Below are 16,543 nucleotides of genomic sequence, written 5' to 3'. Positions count from 1 at the left end.
ATCACCAAACAGCAATGCAGACGAGTAACAACACAATCTTATGCACATCTATTCAGAAGTAAGTCTGACTGAATTCAGGGATGCTTGCTCCCAGGTGAATATAAGATTGTTGCTTAAGATACACACAGAATTTGAACATTAAAAAAGGTGTCTTGTTAAGATATTAGGACTATGCTGAATGAGACCATTGTGGTCAATCACTGTAGCAAGTGATTCACGGTCAACCATCCAGAACATTATTTAACCCTACACTGGAATATGTTTATTTTTCCTTCTGGGAATTAAGAACATCAGAGTTAGTTACCACACCGCTCCCATCGTGAGGAACTAGAAGGACCACATAATTATCCCCATTTGGTAAATGTAGACAGGTAGAACAAATTGGGTGGTTCACAGGATAAAACCACAATATAGAAACACAAAATACATAATCAAAATAAAAACAAGAACAAACCAATAACACATTTTAAAAGGGCATTGAATGCAAGGTAGAGGGGGAAATTGCATCCTTATTAGTCCACCACAGCACTGTGCCTACCATCTTGTCCTCCCTCCTATTTATTATTAATATTAATATTAATATTAATATTAATATTATTACTATCATCTCCAAAATCAGGGGAGGATCTTAGGGGCCCTGAAAAATTTGGGGGAGGGAGGGGCAGATGAGGCCCCCAAATTGGTGGTTAGTCACTTCTGGCCTTATGTGTATGTAGTTCCACCCACAGAGTGAAAAACCTTCAGGGTATTTCGCACCAGAGCAGGAACTTGTAACCCTCCCATTGTCGTTGGACTACAGATCCCATCATTATCCTGGGCAATTGGCCATGCTGGTTGGGGGCTGATGGGAGCAGCAGTCCAACCACCTCTGGAGGGTCATAAGTCCCCCCCATCCCTGAACTAGAGTCAAAGATGAAGCATGTGATGTATTAACGACCCCAGACTATTGTGCATTTGTCAGATGGAAAAGTACAATTTCATATTAACTTGAATTTGAACACCCTTAGCTTCTTTTGTTCATGTTTTCAGGGAAGAAATGTTTTGCTGTGGACATCTGGGTAAGACAACATGCATTCTGGTATCCATGGGGAATAATGCCCACTTACTTTGCCTGCATCTGAATCCAAGATGTTCTGCAGGGAGCCTGGAGAAGATTCACAACGGCGCTGGAAAGAATGAGTTGAAAATGGCAAGTGCTCAGTTGCAGAAACCAAAAGGGGTTGGGGAGAAAGCATAGAGACAAACAAGATGCTTTAAATATCTGGTTACCATAGACAGGGGGTCCTGTAAGACTTGATCAATAGCAGCACACAGCTCTTCAGTTTGTTGCCTGAGCTGCGCAGGGGAGCACATCTAGAAGATTTTAAAAGAGAGACGGTTACCTACAACATGATTCTCAACTTCACCCCAAGGATGTATTTGCAGCTCACCATCCCCTTTTCATATGATCTGCTTTTATTACTGGGATTAGCTTGTGCCATGAATATCTCATAATTTGTCTTTGTCTTGTTCAAGTCCTGTTCCACAACTTGCATCTCTTCTATAATCAACAACAATAGGTCGCCTTCTCTTGACTTTACCAAGTGCAAACCGCATTGTGTTGTCAATTGCAGTGTGCTTGCAAAGCCCAACATATGGCTTTTCAGCCTCCATTCATTTTCTGCTCCTTCTTTCTTCTTGCTACATCCTATTATCTACCGTATTTTTCGCTCTATTACACGCACCTGACCATAACACGCACATCATTTTTTAGAGGAGGAAAACAAGGGGAAAAACATTCTGAATGAAACAGTGGATGTATCATTTTTGTGCTTCATGCTGTGGCCACAGACATGTGATCTGATGGTGAATTTGGGGTGACCCAATGCAAAAATCCTGAGAATTCCTGTGGATCCATGCTTTGTAACCACATTTTTGCACCATTGCAACCCCAGGCAACAGTGGGTGCGTGATTTTGGGGGGGCAGGCTGTAGCCATGGACATGCTATGTGATCTGATGGTGAATTTGGGGTGACCCAATGCAAAGATCCTGAGGATCCATGTGGATCCATGCTTTTTAACCATGTTTTTGCACCATTGCAGCCGCAGGCAACAGTGGGTGCGTGATTTTGGGGGGGCAGGCTGTAGCCATGGACATGCTATGTGATCAGATGGTGAATTTGGGGTGACCCAATGCAAAGATCCTGAGGATCCGTGTGGATCCATGCTTTTTAACCACGTTTTTGCATCATTGCAGCCCCAGGCAACAGTGGGTGCGTGATTTTGGGGGGGCAGGCTGTAGCCATGAACATGCTATGTGATCTGATGGTGAATTTGGGGTGACCCAATGCAAAGATCCTGAGGATCCATGTGGATCTATGCTTTGTAACCACATTTTAAGTGGGGAGGGAAGGAAAAACAAAGAAGGGAAAAGGAGCATGAGAGGGGTGTGCAGAGAAGCAGCTGGCTAAGAATGCAGGAGAGGGATTTAACGGGAGGGAGGAAAGAAAGGCAAAAGTTTCCCCCCACCCAAGCCAGCCAGCTCTCTCTTTCTCTCTCTCTCTCAAACCTGCATGTTTTCAGCAGCACCGGAGCACAGAGAGGAAGGAACGACACTCTGCTTTCCCCTCTGCTTGCCTGGAGGGGAGGGGCTTTCCCTGCTCTTTGTTCCGTTTGAGCAAACACAGCAACGAAACAGAGGAGGGTGGGCAGTAAGACCCTGAGGCAGAATGCAGGATTTTTCTTCTTCTTTGTTTTGTGTTTTGTGATGTTTTTCCTTTTTCCTTGTGATAAATGTGAAAATCAATAAAAAAAATTGAAAAAATATATATCTGGAGAGCACTGGTTTCCCTTGGACCATGGCATCCTTGGCAAGTGACCATCTAGCATCTCCTTAAATGCCATCAAGTGAAGGAGAGTCTGCCATCTCCCATGGTTATTGTTTCCACTGGCAGACAGCTGTTACCATTACAAAGTTTTCATTTGAAGTGGGCAAAAACACAACTACCAGCGTTTTGTAATAGCCTGCATCTTTTGGGAACCACAACTATCACATCCACATCATACATCTAAAGCACATTTAAAACATATTGCTTCCCCCCAAAGATCCTGGGAACTATAGTTTGTTAAGGCGACTGGGAATTGTAGATCTCTGAAAGGTACACGACCATTTTCAAGATTCTTTCGAGGAAGGAGTGTGTTTGAAATGCTCTCCAACTGAATGGCGTGGATGCGACCTAAAAGTGCAAATTCTAGCATTTATTCACTGTGGACAGGATCAGTCAAATGGAGATATGACCAGAAATAAAGGGATTTTCATAGGGATGGGTTGAATTCAGAGAGAAGAATAGAGTCACCTCTGAATGTGTATCCAAAGATTTGTTTTCTGCAACTTCTTCTGCTTTGGCTGGTTCATCGAGTGCCTACGGATTAATTCAAAATATTCTGAGATCAAGGTAGCATTGGAAAAATAAAAAACAAAGGCAGAACTACAATGCAAATTTTATTCATTTGTTAACCTGTTCCTTTCTTTTGTTGAGATTGCACCCATCTGTTCAAGCACCCTAAGCAACATGCATACAAAGTCCCAAAGAAAAGAATTCCATCAAATCAGCTGTTACCGTAACCCCAACTCATTTTGCAAAGTACTGCAGGGGAACCACAACAAAAAATAAACCACACTTGTAGTATTATAATCTTAATCTCCATGCACACATTTGTAGAAGCAGTAGAATCTAAGGAGTAAATTTAGGAAAACATTAGTTTCTCCTAAATTATTTTTGTGTTTTTTAAGATTCCCTTGTTACTTTAAGCTAATTTCTGCCAGCCATGTTCCACAATCAGGGCCTGGGCACAGCCAATGTGACTTCTGGTTCTTAGTCATGCTGCCATTCTGATGCACTATGCCCACCTGTCCTCTAGAGGGAGCATGCACACTGATGTTTACTTTCTCCCATAGGAACACTTGAAGCTGCTTTTGCTCTGAATGTAGTCATCCTGCCCATCTAGCACAACACTGTCTATGCTGAATGGCAGTGGCTCTCCAGGGCAGTGAAAGACTTCAGACTTTAACATTTCAGCAGCACCCTGTGTGCTGCCAAAATGTGGTGCTCCCCTTCCTCTCACATTCCATTGTTTGTCATTGTTGTGGCACCCTACTGGCGTGGCACGGATGCGCTCTCCCAAATTTGCCTTTGTCCAGGGTTTCAAACAGAATTCTTATGGTGGGGAACCTGGATTATTGTAATGTTAAGCTCCTTAGAAAGACTAACAGAAACCAATCCAGATCTCCAGTTCTTCAAGACAGCACACACAAATGGTGGCAAGTATCCCTGAAGATGGATGCTCTGTGAATGTAGCCAGTAGTTTAGAGTGACCATCTACGCTTAGGGCTAAACAGCTAGCAATCATCTACCACAAACAGCAGAGCATTGGTCACATGTTTTGGTACCCCAAATAAGTGACTTTATCAGGATACTCCTAATTATAAAATTACCACTATCACTGGAATATATTTTTTTAAATAAACCAACCTTCTGTTCAAGAAGTAGTGTGTTTGTAGGGATTGCTGCAAAAGCCTTGTAGCTTGTCTTGATCTTGTGTGACTACAAATCATAAACAAAAGGGGGCGGTGAGAATGGAAAGAGAAAACACATTATACATTATAATCTCAACTATAAATATTGTCAACATTAAGGGGGCTTACATGCTCCGTGAATATGTTGTTCTGACTTTTATAGAACAGTAGCTCACACATTCATTTCACTATTCATTGGCATGCATTCATTTGTCTATTAGGGTGCACACAATATTCATTTTATGCTTTCCTGCAAATACCTACAATCCATGCAGCCCACATGTGTGAAAGGATGCCCTTTTGCTGACAGGTCAGTGATAGAGACAGGTGATCACTTTCACAGAGCAATAGCGATAACTCTTTGCTTTGCAAAGAGAGTCAACACTTGTAGTTTGATAATAATACAAATATAATGGAGCTGAGACACAGACAAGCGCTGAAGTGGAGGTGGAGAGGCCAGTTTGTGACTTTCTCCATTCTGACTTGCAGTTGCTTTCCTTAGCTCTGTTTGCTAGATGATGCAGGTGGTGAAGTCCCTTGGACCAGATGGCAAGTACCTTTTCATCTACTCAATTTCACTCCCAAGGAAAAGTTAAACACACTAGGAACGCTTTTCCAGACAACCTGTATATTGAGCACTCATCACAACTGATTTGCAGGGAGCTTAGAGAAATATTTAATGAGCATTCATTCAGATTTGTTTGTGGGGAGTCTATATGACTTTGTGTCACAACAAGAGTTACCTTCCACTTTCCAGTGCATCTCCCCATCACTTTCCTTAGGGCAAAAACTCTGATCTCTTAGGGAAGCAGGTTTGCTGTGTAAGGGGTCCAAACGAACATTATTTGCTCAACCTGAATTTGCCAGTATGTGACTGAATCCCACCCAAAAATAGCGACAGCAGGGCTTGCCGATCGGAAGGTTGGCGGTTCGAATCCCCCCGATGGGGTGAGCTCCCGTTGCTCTGTCCCTGCTCCTGCCCACCTAGCAGTTCGAAAGCATGTCAAAGTGCAAATGAATAAATAGGTATTGCTCCAGCAGGAAGGTAAACGCTGTTTCCGTGCGCTGCTCTGGTTCGCCAGAAGCAGCTTAGTCCTGCTGCCACATGACCCAGAAGCTGTACGCCGGCTCCCTCGGCCAGTAAAGCGAGATGAGCACCGCAACCCCAGAGTTGTCTGTGACTGGACCTAATGGTCAGGGGTCCCTTTACCTTTACCTTTACCCTGCTGTAAGTTCCAGTGCTTTTCTTAGCATGTGACACACATGGTCCAAACAGTCAGTGTTACAATGCACAAGAAAGCACTTTTCCTTCCAAATCACTGCTTTGGAAGTTCTTTCTGACACATCAGGAAGGATTTAAATACAAAGTTTCATTTTCTTAATTCCTCGTAGTCCATTCCTTCCCCCTGATTCTCCTTCCCTAGTGTCTTTACCCTAGCATCATGGGATGCATAGTTATCAGAGTCAGATTAGAGAAGCTCTTAAGGGACAAACTAGATTTGACAGCTCATGAATTTGCACTGTGTAGAGTTATCAGTGACTCATAACAATAAAGCTGGCATCAAATTATTATTTTTCTTTCTTTCTATGAATAAATGTTTTATTTGATGAGGATTTCCCCCGTGTTCCTCCCAATAAGCTGTTCCCCTGAAACCCTGACTCTCATTAGAAGTTCTGAAGGCACAATGTTCTAGAGAGCAGTTCCATGTACTCAAAATACCAATCCTATGAGAGATGCTGTTTATTCATGAAACCTAAGTCCATGTGTTAAAGGTAAAGGTACCCCTGACAGTTAAGTCCAATCGCGAATGACTCTGCGGTTGCGACACTCATCTCGCTTTGCTGGCCGAGGTAGCCGATGTTTGTCTACAGACAGTTTTTCTTGGTCATGTGGCCAGCATGATGAAGCCGCTTCTGGCGAAACCAGAGCAATGCACGGAAATGCCATTTACCTTCCCACCGGGGTGGTACCTATTTATCTACTTGCACTTTGATGTGTTTTTGAACTGTTTAGGTGGGCAGGAGCAGGGACCGAGCAACTGGAGCTCACCCCGTCTTGGGGATTCGAACCGCCGACCTTCTGATCGGCAAGTCCTAGGCTCTGTGGTTTAGACCACAGCACCACTGCATCCCCTACGTCCATGTGTTAAGACATGCTAATTTATCACAAAAAAATATGAATGATACCTGTCTGTTATGCCTCATATATCAGGTTCTACAAATGCAGAAATTTAATCCCTCTCTTTAAAAAAAGAAAATCTGGGAATCTGGGAATTATGGTTAAACCAGCTGCCCTCACCTGCCCACTACCCCACTGTGGATGTTCATGCACTAAAGTGATTTCTGGGATGCACATAAGATGTGTGAGAGAACTGTGGGCTGCACATACAGTATATTTATTTTGCAGGTAGCCACAGGTGTGTGTTTGTGTTGCACGCACATGAATGTGGCAGAAAGACTTCTGTCCTGTAATGTCTTCAAAATCTATTCAAGCATTTTGTGCAAACTGCATACAATCACATGCTTTTCAATCCCTTGCACAATGAGATGACTGCAGTAATAGCAGGCCATGAATTATTAGCAGCCTTTAAGAAGGCATTCTCTGCTTTTGTGTGGGGAAACACTTCCTCACAAAATGAACCATGCTTGAGTTTTATGTGGACAATGGTTTATAAATATTTGTATCCAGTAACACAACTGCTGCATTTTTAATTGAATTTAATTAAAGCTATTTCTATGGAACCAGCCTCAAAGTTAGTTCCCGCCAACAATAATTATAATATCCATCAACAGCATGTGCAAATCAGCCTATTGTTGATGCAAGTTTGAATCGTGCTGCAATTGATTGGACTGAAAAGTGGAATTGAAGACAATGCCCTACTTGCTTCAGAAAACAGGGTACATCACACCAAAAAAATTCAATTTCAAAATTAATTGGTCCAGAGCAGCTCACGGTTATTTCCACTTACTGATGAGCACAGATTAGAACTGTCATTATATCGTGAACAAAGCAGAAAGGGGGGAAAGTTCTCTTTTTAACAAGCTGGAATGTGTGCCAACAGTGCCAAAAGATTTTGTGTGTGTAGATGGTCACTGGTTCAACTGAAGGGATTTTGAAACAAAGCCTTAAAAGTAGTTGCTGAGCAATCTGGTGCACACTGTTAATGACATGTGGTGTCAAAACCACAAATACAGTTATCCTATGATGCAGAAATTCATGGGTACTCAGTTCCTTCATCAATGGTGCAAGCCATGTATGCAAAATAATGAGGTCTTGCATTATTTTCATTTAGTCAAAGATATGGAGAAAAACCTAAGAAGACCCCTATTGGATCAGGCCAGCAGCTCATCTGGTCTGCAACTGGTGCAACTGGTATTCAGAGGCATACAGTGGAGGGAGAATGTCGCTATAAAGGTTTACTCTAGGGTGATAGATCATGGTGAAGGAAGAGAGACCTTAACCACAATCTGAGCTGAGCTAAACCTTGGCTTAGCTGTCACCCCACACCCAGGGAGGAACAAACAAGCTTCCACCCTGCATCTCTGGGAGGTGGCATATTCACACAGTCATGGGAAGCCATACTGTGATGAGCAAACCAGGCCACTGAATTGCATTTGCCAGTTTCCTGCCCACCCGCTCAGTTTCGAGAGAACCTTTAGGAGCTCCTCACAATATCTTTTTGTTTTAACCACCTTGAGCAATTTGACACCAGCAGTTAGCTTGGCTCCCTCACTGCTCCTATGCAAAGTTTTTCTATACTTGGCTCAAGGTGCTTGGAAAACATTGGTGGATGAGGATTATCTCAATGATCAAAGATATAATTCATATCGCTCAGAACTTTGATTCTCTCTGTTTTTCATTCTTTGGGCACCATTTTCCTGCAGTGGGGAAGAAAGGGAAGACCAGCAGGGAAGCTAGTAGGGATGGAGGAGAAATTCGATTCAGTGCACATTTAAAGCCAAATCTATCACATTTCCATTTCTTCCAAGCCACATGCAAACCGAAACACAGTTATGTCACACTTCTCCAAATTTTGCAGCAGTGCTGTTCTCCAACCAGTGTTTACAAAAATGCATCTATTAGTGGAAAGTAGGCATAAAACTGGACGTATTAGTAAAATAACATGCAAAGAAGCATTAGGATAAATTGCTTGCAAAAATGTGTCAAACTACATGTGATTATTAGAAGAAATTAGTGCTAAAATGCTGGTGATTTCCATGAGGATTTTAAATATATATATTAAAAAATGCTAATTGCTGCATAATGTGGATAACTTAATTTAAGTCCGGGAAAATGAGACACCGAAACAACCAAACTGGATGGACTCTCCCATTCCTGAAAGCAAGCAAGCAGGCAAGCAAGCAAATATTGAATACCTGGGGCTTCTTATTCTCAGAGGCAGAAGGCAGCGAGAAAGACAGCGGTGAAGTCACCTCCCTGGAGCCTGACAACAATGAACAAGGTGAGTGCACCGTGGCAGGAGATCTGTGATGTGGTACTGTTGGGGTCCTGGGTCTTGAAGATGGAGGGCAAGCTCGGAAGTTTGAATGAACAGAGGAGGACTCTCTGTGTGGAGAAGGGGCTTTAATACGATAGCCTGGAAGAGTGGGTGAAGTCGAATCTGTATGAGAAGCTTGCCAATGAGGTGAAAGACCTGGCGAATTGGTAGCTGGGTCCTTAACAATGGCTTGCGGTATACATCCGTTTGACCGGCAGCTAGAATGCATTACGGTTGGAGAGAGAGAGCCCTTGTCTGCAGTGGGGGAAATGGCGTCCCTTTGGCTAACACCGGGAGGAGACAGTGGATAGGACTTAGCGGTAAAAGTGGGGGAATAGGTATGCACCTTCTTAGACTTTTCAGGCCCTCGGGCTTTGTGGGCAGGAGAGTGGGCCCCTTTCCTAGGGGCATGGGGAGGCAAGGAGAAAGTGGGAGATTTTGACTGTAACAGAGGAGACACAACTGTTTTTCTATAGGAAGAAATGGTGGGTGACAAAGGGCACAATTTGTCAGGGGAAAGCGCCCTGGTGTCAAGGTGCTTTTTAGGAGACGGGGACCTGGTTCTAAGAGTAGGGCTGGATTTTGAAAATGAGGCCATGCGATTGGGCATGGTAGAAAACACCGAAAGACGAAATTCCTCTTGACTAGGAGAGGCGGACCTAATTGAATACTCTGAGGCAGCTTTCTTAGGGGTCGGAGGGGTCATTTTAAACTTTTGGTCTATTGCCAGCGTTGAAGAGCCCAGGGAATTGGGAGAAAATGTAGCAGGGCAAGATGCAGGAGAAAAGGGTCTTTTCGGAGTGGATCCTGACTTCAAAATAGCAGTCAGAAGAGAGAGTCTGGTTGGTAGTGGCGATTTAGTTCCGGATTTCAGAAGGTTCCCACTGGAAGACATTTGGCTACCAGGGTTGTTGACACTATAGATGGTGGAGGAGGAACCATGAAGAGGAGAAGACAGAGGCTTTGGACTAGGGGATAATAAGTGTGTCGTGATATAGATGGGAACCACAGACAAGGGGGCAAACCTCTTGGGCGGGAGAGGAGAAGCGGCCTGAGGAGATGAGCTCTGAAGCGTGTCTGCTGAACTGTGAGCCTGTGGGGAAGAAGGGCACGAGTCTTTGCTTGATAAAGGGGATGAGGTGAGCTCATATTTCTGGGGAAGATTCCTAGCCTGGAGACCACTGGGCAACTGAGCCCCATCTGAAAGGCTGTGACTTGGGAAAGAAGGTCTTTGCAATATGGGAGAAGGGAGGCTGTAAGAAGCAGTAGACTGTAAATAGGTAGATGTCTGGCGTACAGAGGACCCATTTGCAGACTGCCATTGGCTGTGGGATTCTTGAAGAGAAGAGGCTTGGTGGACAGCGGGAGACGGGTCCTGTTCTACCGTCAGGTTAGTTGGAAAAAGCAAATGAGCAACAAGTGGCTTATAAGAAGGATGATCAGAGGTAGACAGAGGAGAAGTTAACTGGAGAGGGGAAAAGAAAAAGAAATGTTAATACAGAGCAACAACCATGATGTTCTTCAAATTATGCATCCTATTTCCATTCACTACATCTGCCATGTGCTTTAACAGCATAACACCTCCTTTAATTACCAGTGATTATATTGTGTGCTGCATTGCTAAGTGATTGCTATTTAATATTAAATAATCCATGCACATAATTTGTTGGCACTTTGCTTTACATAAAAGAAAGATATCAGTGTTCTAGATTCGATACTAATTTGCTTCCCCCTTTCCCACAAATAATAATAATAATAATAATAATAATAATAATAATAATAATAAAAAATGCCATTCACAACTGTGGGTTGTAAACAGAAGATGTAAAAAGCTTCAGGTTTTTAAAATGCAAACCCAAAAAGGATTTTATTAGCAGACACCTTGGTGCTATGTGGAATTGCAAAGGACCCAATGGCTGCAAATGGGCTCACAGTTATACATGCACATCTCCCCAAGAAGTTGATGTGAAGACATAAGCATTGCTGTGTCCTGACTTGAAGACACCAAGCACATTCCTTAGCACCATCTGGCTAAACACTTTACCCATGAAAACAATTGCTGCTTGAGGGATTCTCTAACAGCTTACAAATCTCATACACACACACACACACACACACCAACATATACAGTATAACATGTTTTACTATGTTTTATATATGCTGTAAGCCACCCAGAGTGGTTGGGGAAACCAGATGGGCAGGGTATTATTATTATTATTATTATTATTATTAATCATGACTAACCCACTGGCATGGGATGCAAACTAGTACCTATTATATACATATGGAATTCCATATATACAGAGTTCTCTAAAAGAATAAGGTTCTTCTTGGTTGGCTGAGCACAATATAAGCAGCATTTTATACATTTAAGAATGACTCCAGGTAAAGTGCAGCTGAATAATACTAAAAGGAGTGGATGTGCAGCTTGTGGGTATGCCTGGGTCCATTTGTGTTGCTTGTGGCTCCGGTGGCCTCCGTGGTGCAGAGTGCCTTCCATCAGCTTTGGTTGGTGGCCCAGCTGCACCCCTGTCTGGACAGGGACAGCCTACCTATTGTCATCTATGCTCTACTATAGGCTAGATTACTGCGTTAAACGTGGGGTTGCATCTGAAGATAGTTTGGTGCAGAATTCAGTGGGCAGGTTGCTCACTGTTGAAAGACGGTTTGAGCATATGACGCCTATCCTGGCCCAATGGCACTGGCTGCCAATTAATTTCTGGGCCCAATTCAAAGTGCTGTTTTTGACATAGAAAGTCTTAAACAGCTCAGAACCGTAACACCTTAAGGACCACCTCTTCCCATATGAACTAACCCTGGACCCAGTGATCATCACCGGAGGCCCTTCTTTGTGTGCCTCCTCCACAAGAGGCCTGTGGTGGTCCCCACTTGCGGAATGCTCTCCCCAGGGAGTCTCACCTGGTGCCTTCATTGCATATCTTTAGGCACCAGGCAAAAACATTTATCTTCTCCCAGGCCTTTAATTATTTAAACAACCTATGGCCTTTAACTGGGGTGGTGAGGGGTATTGATTTTCAGTAAATCAGCAAGAGTTTTTGACATTAGGAACAAATTATGCTCCTAAATTATGTTGTTGAAAAATGAATTTTAAAGGGGCAACCAGGAATGGTGTGTGTGTGTGTGTGTGTGTGTGTGTGTGTGTGTGTGTGTGAGAGAGAGAGAGAGAGAGAGAGAGAGAGAGAGAGAGAGAGAGAGAGAGATTGTACACTTGGTTCTGGTGCTGATCACAAATCTTGGCTTGGACATGTGTTCAGAAGCACCCTGTCCTTTAATTCTTACTGTATGTTTGCTCAGCTGAGCCCCAATTTTGCACCCAGCTCTCAATGATGAACCTCAGGTTTCCAAAAAACGAAAACAAAAAACAAAGTAGACACAAGATGCAAGAGTCCTGGTCTATAGGAAGCAATCCTTACACATATATCTCAAAGCAGATAAGGTACGAGTCTACTAACTACATTTGAAACATTCCCCACCCCCTCAAAACCTTTATTTTACAAGTTACAGTGCCACAAGTTAGGCAGCCCCCCCAAATGGATTTGAGACAGATCTGCAGCCAATCTCAGCTCTGAAACAAGTGTGTATGGTTAATACAGTCCCCGTGTTTACCAACACATGCTTGCCACATTCATCTTTTACCATTTCATGTCTACAGTTAAAAATAAACGTAGGTGTACAGCAATCTAAAAAACATAACGTATGAAGAAGCCTGGAGATTTGGTACTGGATCCAGCTTCTTCCACTAGAGGAAGGGAACCGCTGGATCCAGCCCATGATTATCAGCAAAAGTTAGTTTTGTTGATGACATTCCCAGACTGCTTGGTCCAGTGAATAGTTCTGGCTGCTTCAGAGTAATACTGTGAAGACTAAAAACAGTTGTTCATTGATCTGTAGGATGCTTCACACTTCACTCAATGCCTACACAGAATGCCAGCAAATCTCATATTCAAATAAGTCATGTGAATTTTTTGTTTGCACACACTAGGAAGCAATTTACACATGATGATCCACATGCAAGAGAGTTGCAATTTCCTACGTCAAAATGAATGACGAAGCTGCCTTATATTGGTCCATCATGCACAGTCTACACTGAGTGGTAGTGGCTCTGGAGTGTTTCAGATAGGAATCTTTACCAGAGTTTCCTAGAAATGGCAGAGATTGAACCTGGGATCTGTGGGATAGAAAGCCTGTGCTGTGCTACTGAGCAACAGCCCTTCCCTTCCTTTGTTTCCTTAATGGCCCCTACCCAAATATATATATATAGAGAGAAAGGATTTTTGTCCTGTGTAAAGTAGTCCTAAGTAGAATGTGTGCTCAGGTTAAGTGTTGTTTCAGCCATCATTAGGTGAAGTAGTATAGTAACAGTCTACACCAACCTTCTCCAAAGTGGTGATTTCCAGATATTATGGACTATAAATCCCACCATCTCTGGCCATGCTGGTAGGGGCTGATGGGTGCCCAAAACACCTGAAGGATACCAGCTTGGGGAAGGCTGGACTACTCCCATTTGCCATAACTGCCACGTGTCATTGAAAGTACAAAAAATGTTGCCGTGCCATGTGCTTTTTCCACCACCACATCAATCTTCTCCACTAGACAAGCAACTTCTCTCAGCCATGGAAGGCAATATGAGGGACTAATTCGTAACTGAGCAGGTTAACGAATAAACAGCAAGTCTAACCAAGTATAGTACAAACAGACAGGTTTTCATAGAGATGGCAATATTTCCTTTCCCATGCACGCTCACAATTAGGAAAACAAGATACCTGAGACTGTTTCTGTTGGCTGACAGAACTGTAAGAGATCTCAGTGTGCAGTGGTAACTGTGGGGCTGTCGGATGTCCTCTGGATTCGCCACTTGGAGACAAACAGGATGCATCCAGACCCTTAGATCTTCCATGTCCATATCCGTTGCCTAGTGGAGTGTTTTTGTCCTCATCCGAATCCGTAATGAAGACAAATTCAGCTTTGAAAAGGTCATCCCCTTCCATTTCCCCTCTGCTTGCCTTGTGATCTTTGGCTTGGAAAAGTTTGTGGCGACTGTTTGTGCAACTGGCAAAGCCTCCGTTTCCCTCGTTTCCACTTCCTACGACCTGATCTCCAGGAACTGCTTCGGCCTATTGTAAAATAACAAAAACAAACCAGACTTGGGTCAATTGTTTTACTTTCATAAGCTCGTTTTCTTTACCAGCCAAAGAATTAAGAATTTGTGCTACAAGCTAATGTTACAGTCCATTGGAAAACATGTCCAATGTCTCAGGCACCAGAAAAGATGGGGAGGGTCACAGACAAAGAAAGTGGGGCTTGTATTGTTGACATAATGAGCTTTCCACTGTTGGCGACTTCCCTCTTCCCTCAACACACTTTCCCATAAATATGGCCTGATACAAGGGAAGACACTTGTCGCTTTCAAGCAGCACCAAAACAGTGAGGGGGGTAGACTCCAGAAGAAATCGTTCACATTTTATTAGGAGTAATAAAGGAACTGGGGTGGAGGCAGGTGCAGTCGAGCAGAATGGACTACGAGACCCCTTTAAAGCAGGCACGATGGAGACTGGGTTCTGGCTGTGGGCTGCACAAAACCAAAAGACTGGCTCCCACGCTCCTCAGAGGGAAAAATCTGGGGCAAAGCCCCATATAGACATTGAAGCCACAAAAGGACTTAAAAACCAGGACATTCTCTGAGCAGACAAAACAAAAGGATTTGCAGTCAGGGAGCTTGACTGTACTTGTTAAGGGTGGGCATTTTAGTACAAAGCATCATTGTTTTGTTACAGGGACCCATTCAGTGGTCCTGCAGATTTTGGCCATTAACCCCTCAAATGCCAGAAACAGCTTTGCTGTGGCTCCTGAATGAGAGACTGGAGGCTGTCCCCAACAAGGCACCATGCATTTTAAACAACAAATACAATGTCTTAGCTTGTTTCACAAGGTAGGACTCCACAAGGGAATAGCTCTTAAGGACTGTACACTTAACCCTAGTACACATTGTGCTCATTCAGGAATACCTCCTAGGAACTTCTTGTGTAAACCCATTGGCTTGGGGAAGCAGGGTCGGCACTCCTTAAGGTCACCTCCATTGGGGATTTAAAGAGCACAACTGAAGGCATGATTGGAAAGACATTCTGCTTAATCCAGCATAGCATACTTACAGAACATTGCTATAGGATTGGGATTAGTATGGATTAGCCTATGGCTTTATATCTGTAAAACAGGGTTCTGTAGAAAATGAGGATGCCCATATGGTCAAACCTGTCTCTGTTAAGTTAGTGGTTCTAGCCAAGTCTGTTAAGCGTCTCTTTGCAAGACTAAAGAGAGTACAGGTGACTGGTTGCCAAAGAATTTATGAGCTGAATAGGCTTCCCAAAGGTGGGCTGAAATGGGCAGGCCTTCCCTATCCCTCCTGGCTGGTTGTGATGTCATCAAGGTGTGATGAAGAACAAAGGACAGCTGTAATGCAGCCAAAGCTAAAAACATTTTTGAAGAAGGTTCAAACATTAATGCAGTGCTCACATAAAGATCACTTCCAGGAAACCCACAAGTTGAGCATTTTGTCATAATTTGTTTGCACAAAGTTTGTGGGAAGGGTTAGATGACTTCCATGATTTATTGAACATTCATCTGATTTGATTATGGAGATGTTTTTTGACATTAAATCAATCACAGTTATCCTACACTTTCCAGTATGTTTCCCCACCTGTTTGCTTTTCACAAAATGTTCAGGATTTTTTTGGGGGGGGAGTGTCAGAAAGTGGGTCTGTTGCACTACAGCACCAAATAAACTTTAATTATAAAACTAGGTTTGCTGGCATGTGAGTGAATCCAACCTGAAAATAACTACAGTTGATATTGCTTGTAAACAGTAAAGATTACAAGCAAACAGTAAAGATTAGAGGGCCTATGCAGATGGCAGCCAACCTATTTCAAGACAGCTTGAAAGACTATCTCCGTACAAACATAAATCAGTATGAAAATATAAAAAAGGAAAAAACCCTACCTTGTGCCCAGTAATTTCTCGAGAGTTTCTATCCACAAGTCCCTCTGCAAGAAATGTTGTGGCATCAGCGATGTAGAACTGAGTTGGAAGCCTTCCAAACGAAGGAACAAAAGTGAACCTCAGAAATTCAGATTCAGAAGGAACCTACAAAATATATATATTTGCGTCTGAAGAGGATATTTAACAAAGAACATATAGTAATGCTCCATTACCATGTCTGAACCACCTTGCAGTCATTTCACTTCAGGTGAATATTTTCTCTGACGAACTGGGGTGAGGATCATCTCTTCTGACTATTTTACTGTTCATGTTTTCTCATCTATATCAGCTTTTCCTAGTCAACCCAGGCTGAATTGCTGCCTCAGGCCTTATCCACACTTTCCCTCTGCTCTTTCTAGGCATGGTCCACAATTTAGAAGTCCATATTCAAGCCCTCCCCTTTTGAAAACCTGCTCTTTAAAGCTCAATTGGAAC

The 16,543-nt window shown here is 43.1% G+C and overlaps 1 protein-coding gene across 6 annotated transcripts in view; it reads right to left on the bottom strand.

Moving 5' to 3' along the window:
• MLIP (muscular LMNA interacting protein) overlaps nucleotides 1-16,543 on the bottom strand; it is a 51,999-nt gene that overhangs the window by 18,190 nt on the left and 17,266 nt on the right. For all 6 annotated transcript variants that reach the window (XM_053381081.1, XM_053381083.1, XM_053381085.1 and 3 more), the window contains exons 2-8: nucleotides 16,070-16,213; nucleotides 13,839-14,189; nucleotides 8,933-10,519; nucleotides 4,512-4,583; nucleotides 3,336-3,401; nucleotides 1,270-1,353; nucleotides 1,107-1,166 (exon numbers count right to left, since the gene is read on the bottom strand). In XM_053381081.1, the coding sequence (XP_053237056.1) occupies nucleotides 1,107-1,166; nucleotides 1,270-1,353; nucleotides 3,336-3,401; nucleotides 4,512-4,583; nucleotides 8,933-10,519; nucleotides 13,839-14,189; nucleotides 16,070-16,213 (2,364 nt within the window). The remainder of the gene's footprint in view (nucleotides 1-1,106; nucleotides 1,167-1,269; nucleotides 1,354-3,335; nucleotides 3,402-4,511; nucleotides 4,584-8,932; nucleotides 10,520-13,838; nucleotides 14,190-16,069; nucleotides 16,214-16,543) is intronic.

This window comes from Podarcis raffonei, chromosome 3, assembly GCF_027172205.1.
Source record: "Podarcis raffonei isolate rPodRaf1 chromosome 3, rPodRaf1.pri, whole genome shotgun sequence".
Classification (NCBI taxonomy): Eukaryota; Metazoa; Chordata; class Lepidosauria; order Squamata; family Lacertidae; genus Podarcis; species Podarcis raffonei.
The sequence above is the reverse complement of the archived record's forward strand: the minus strand, read 5'-3'. Positions and strand labels throughout refer to the sequence as shown.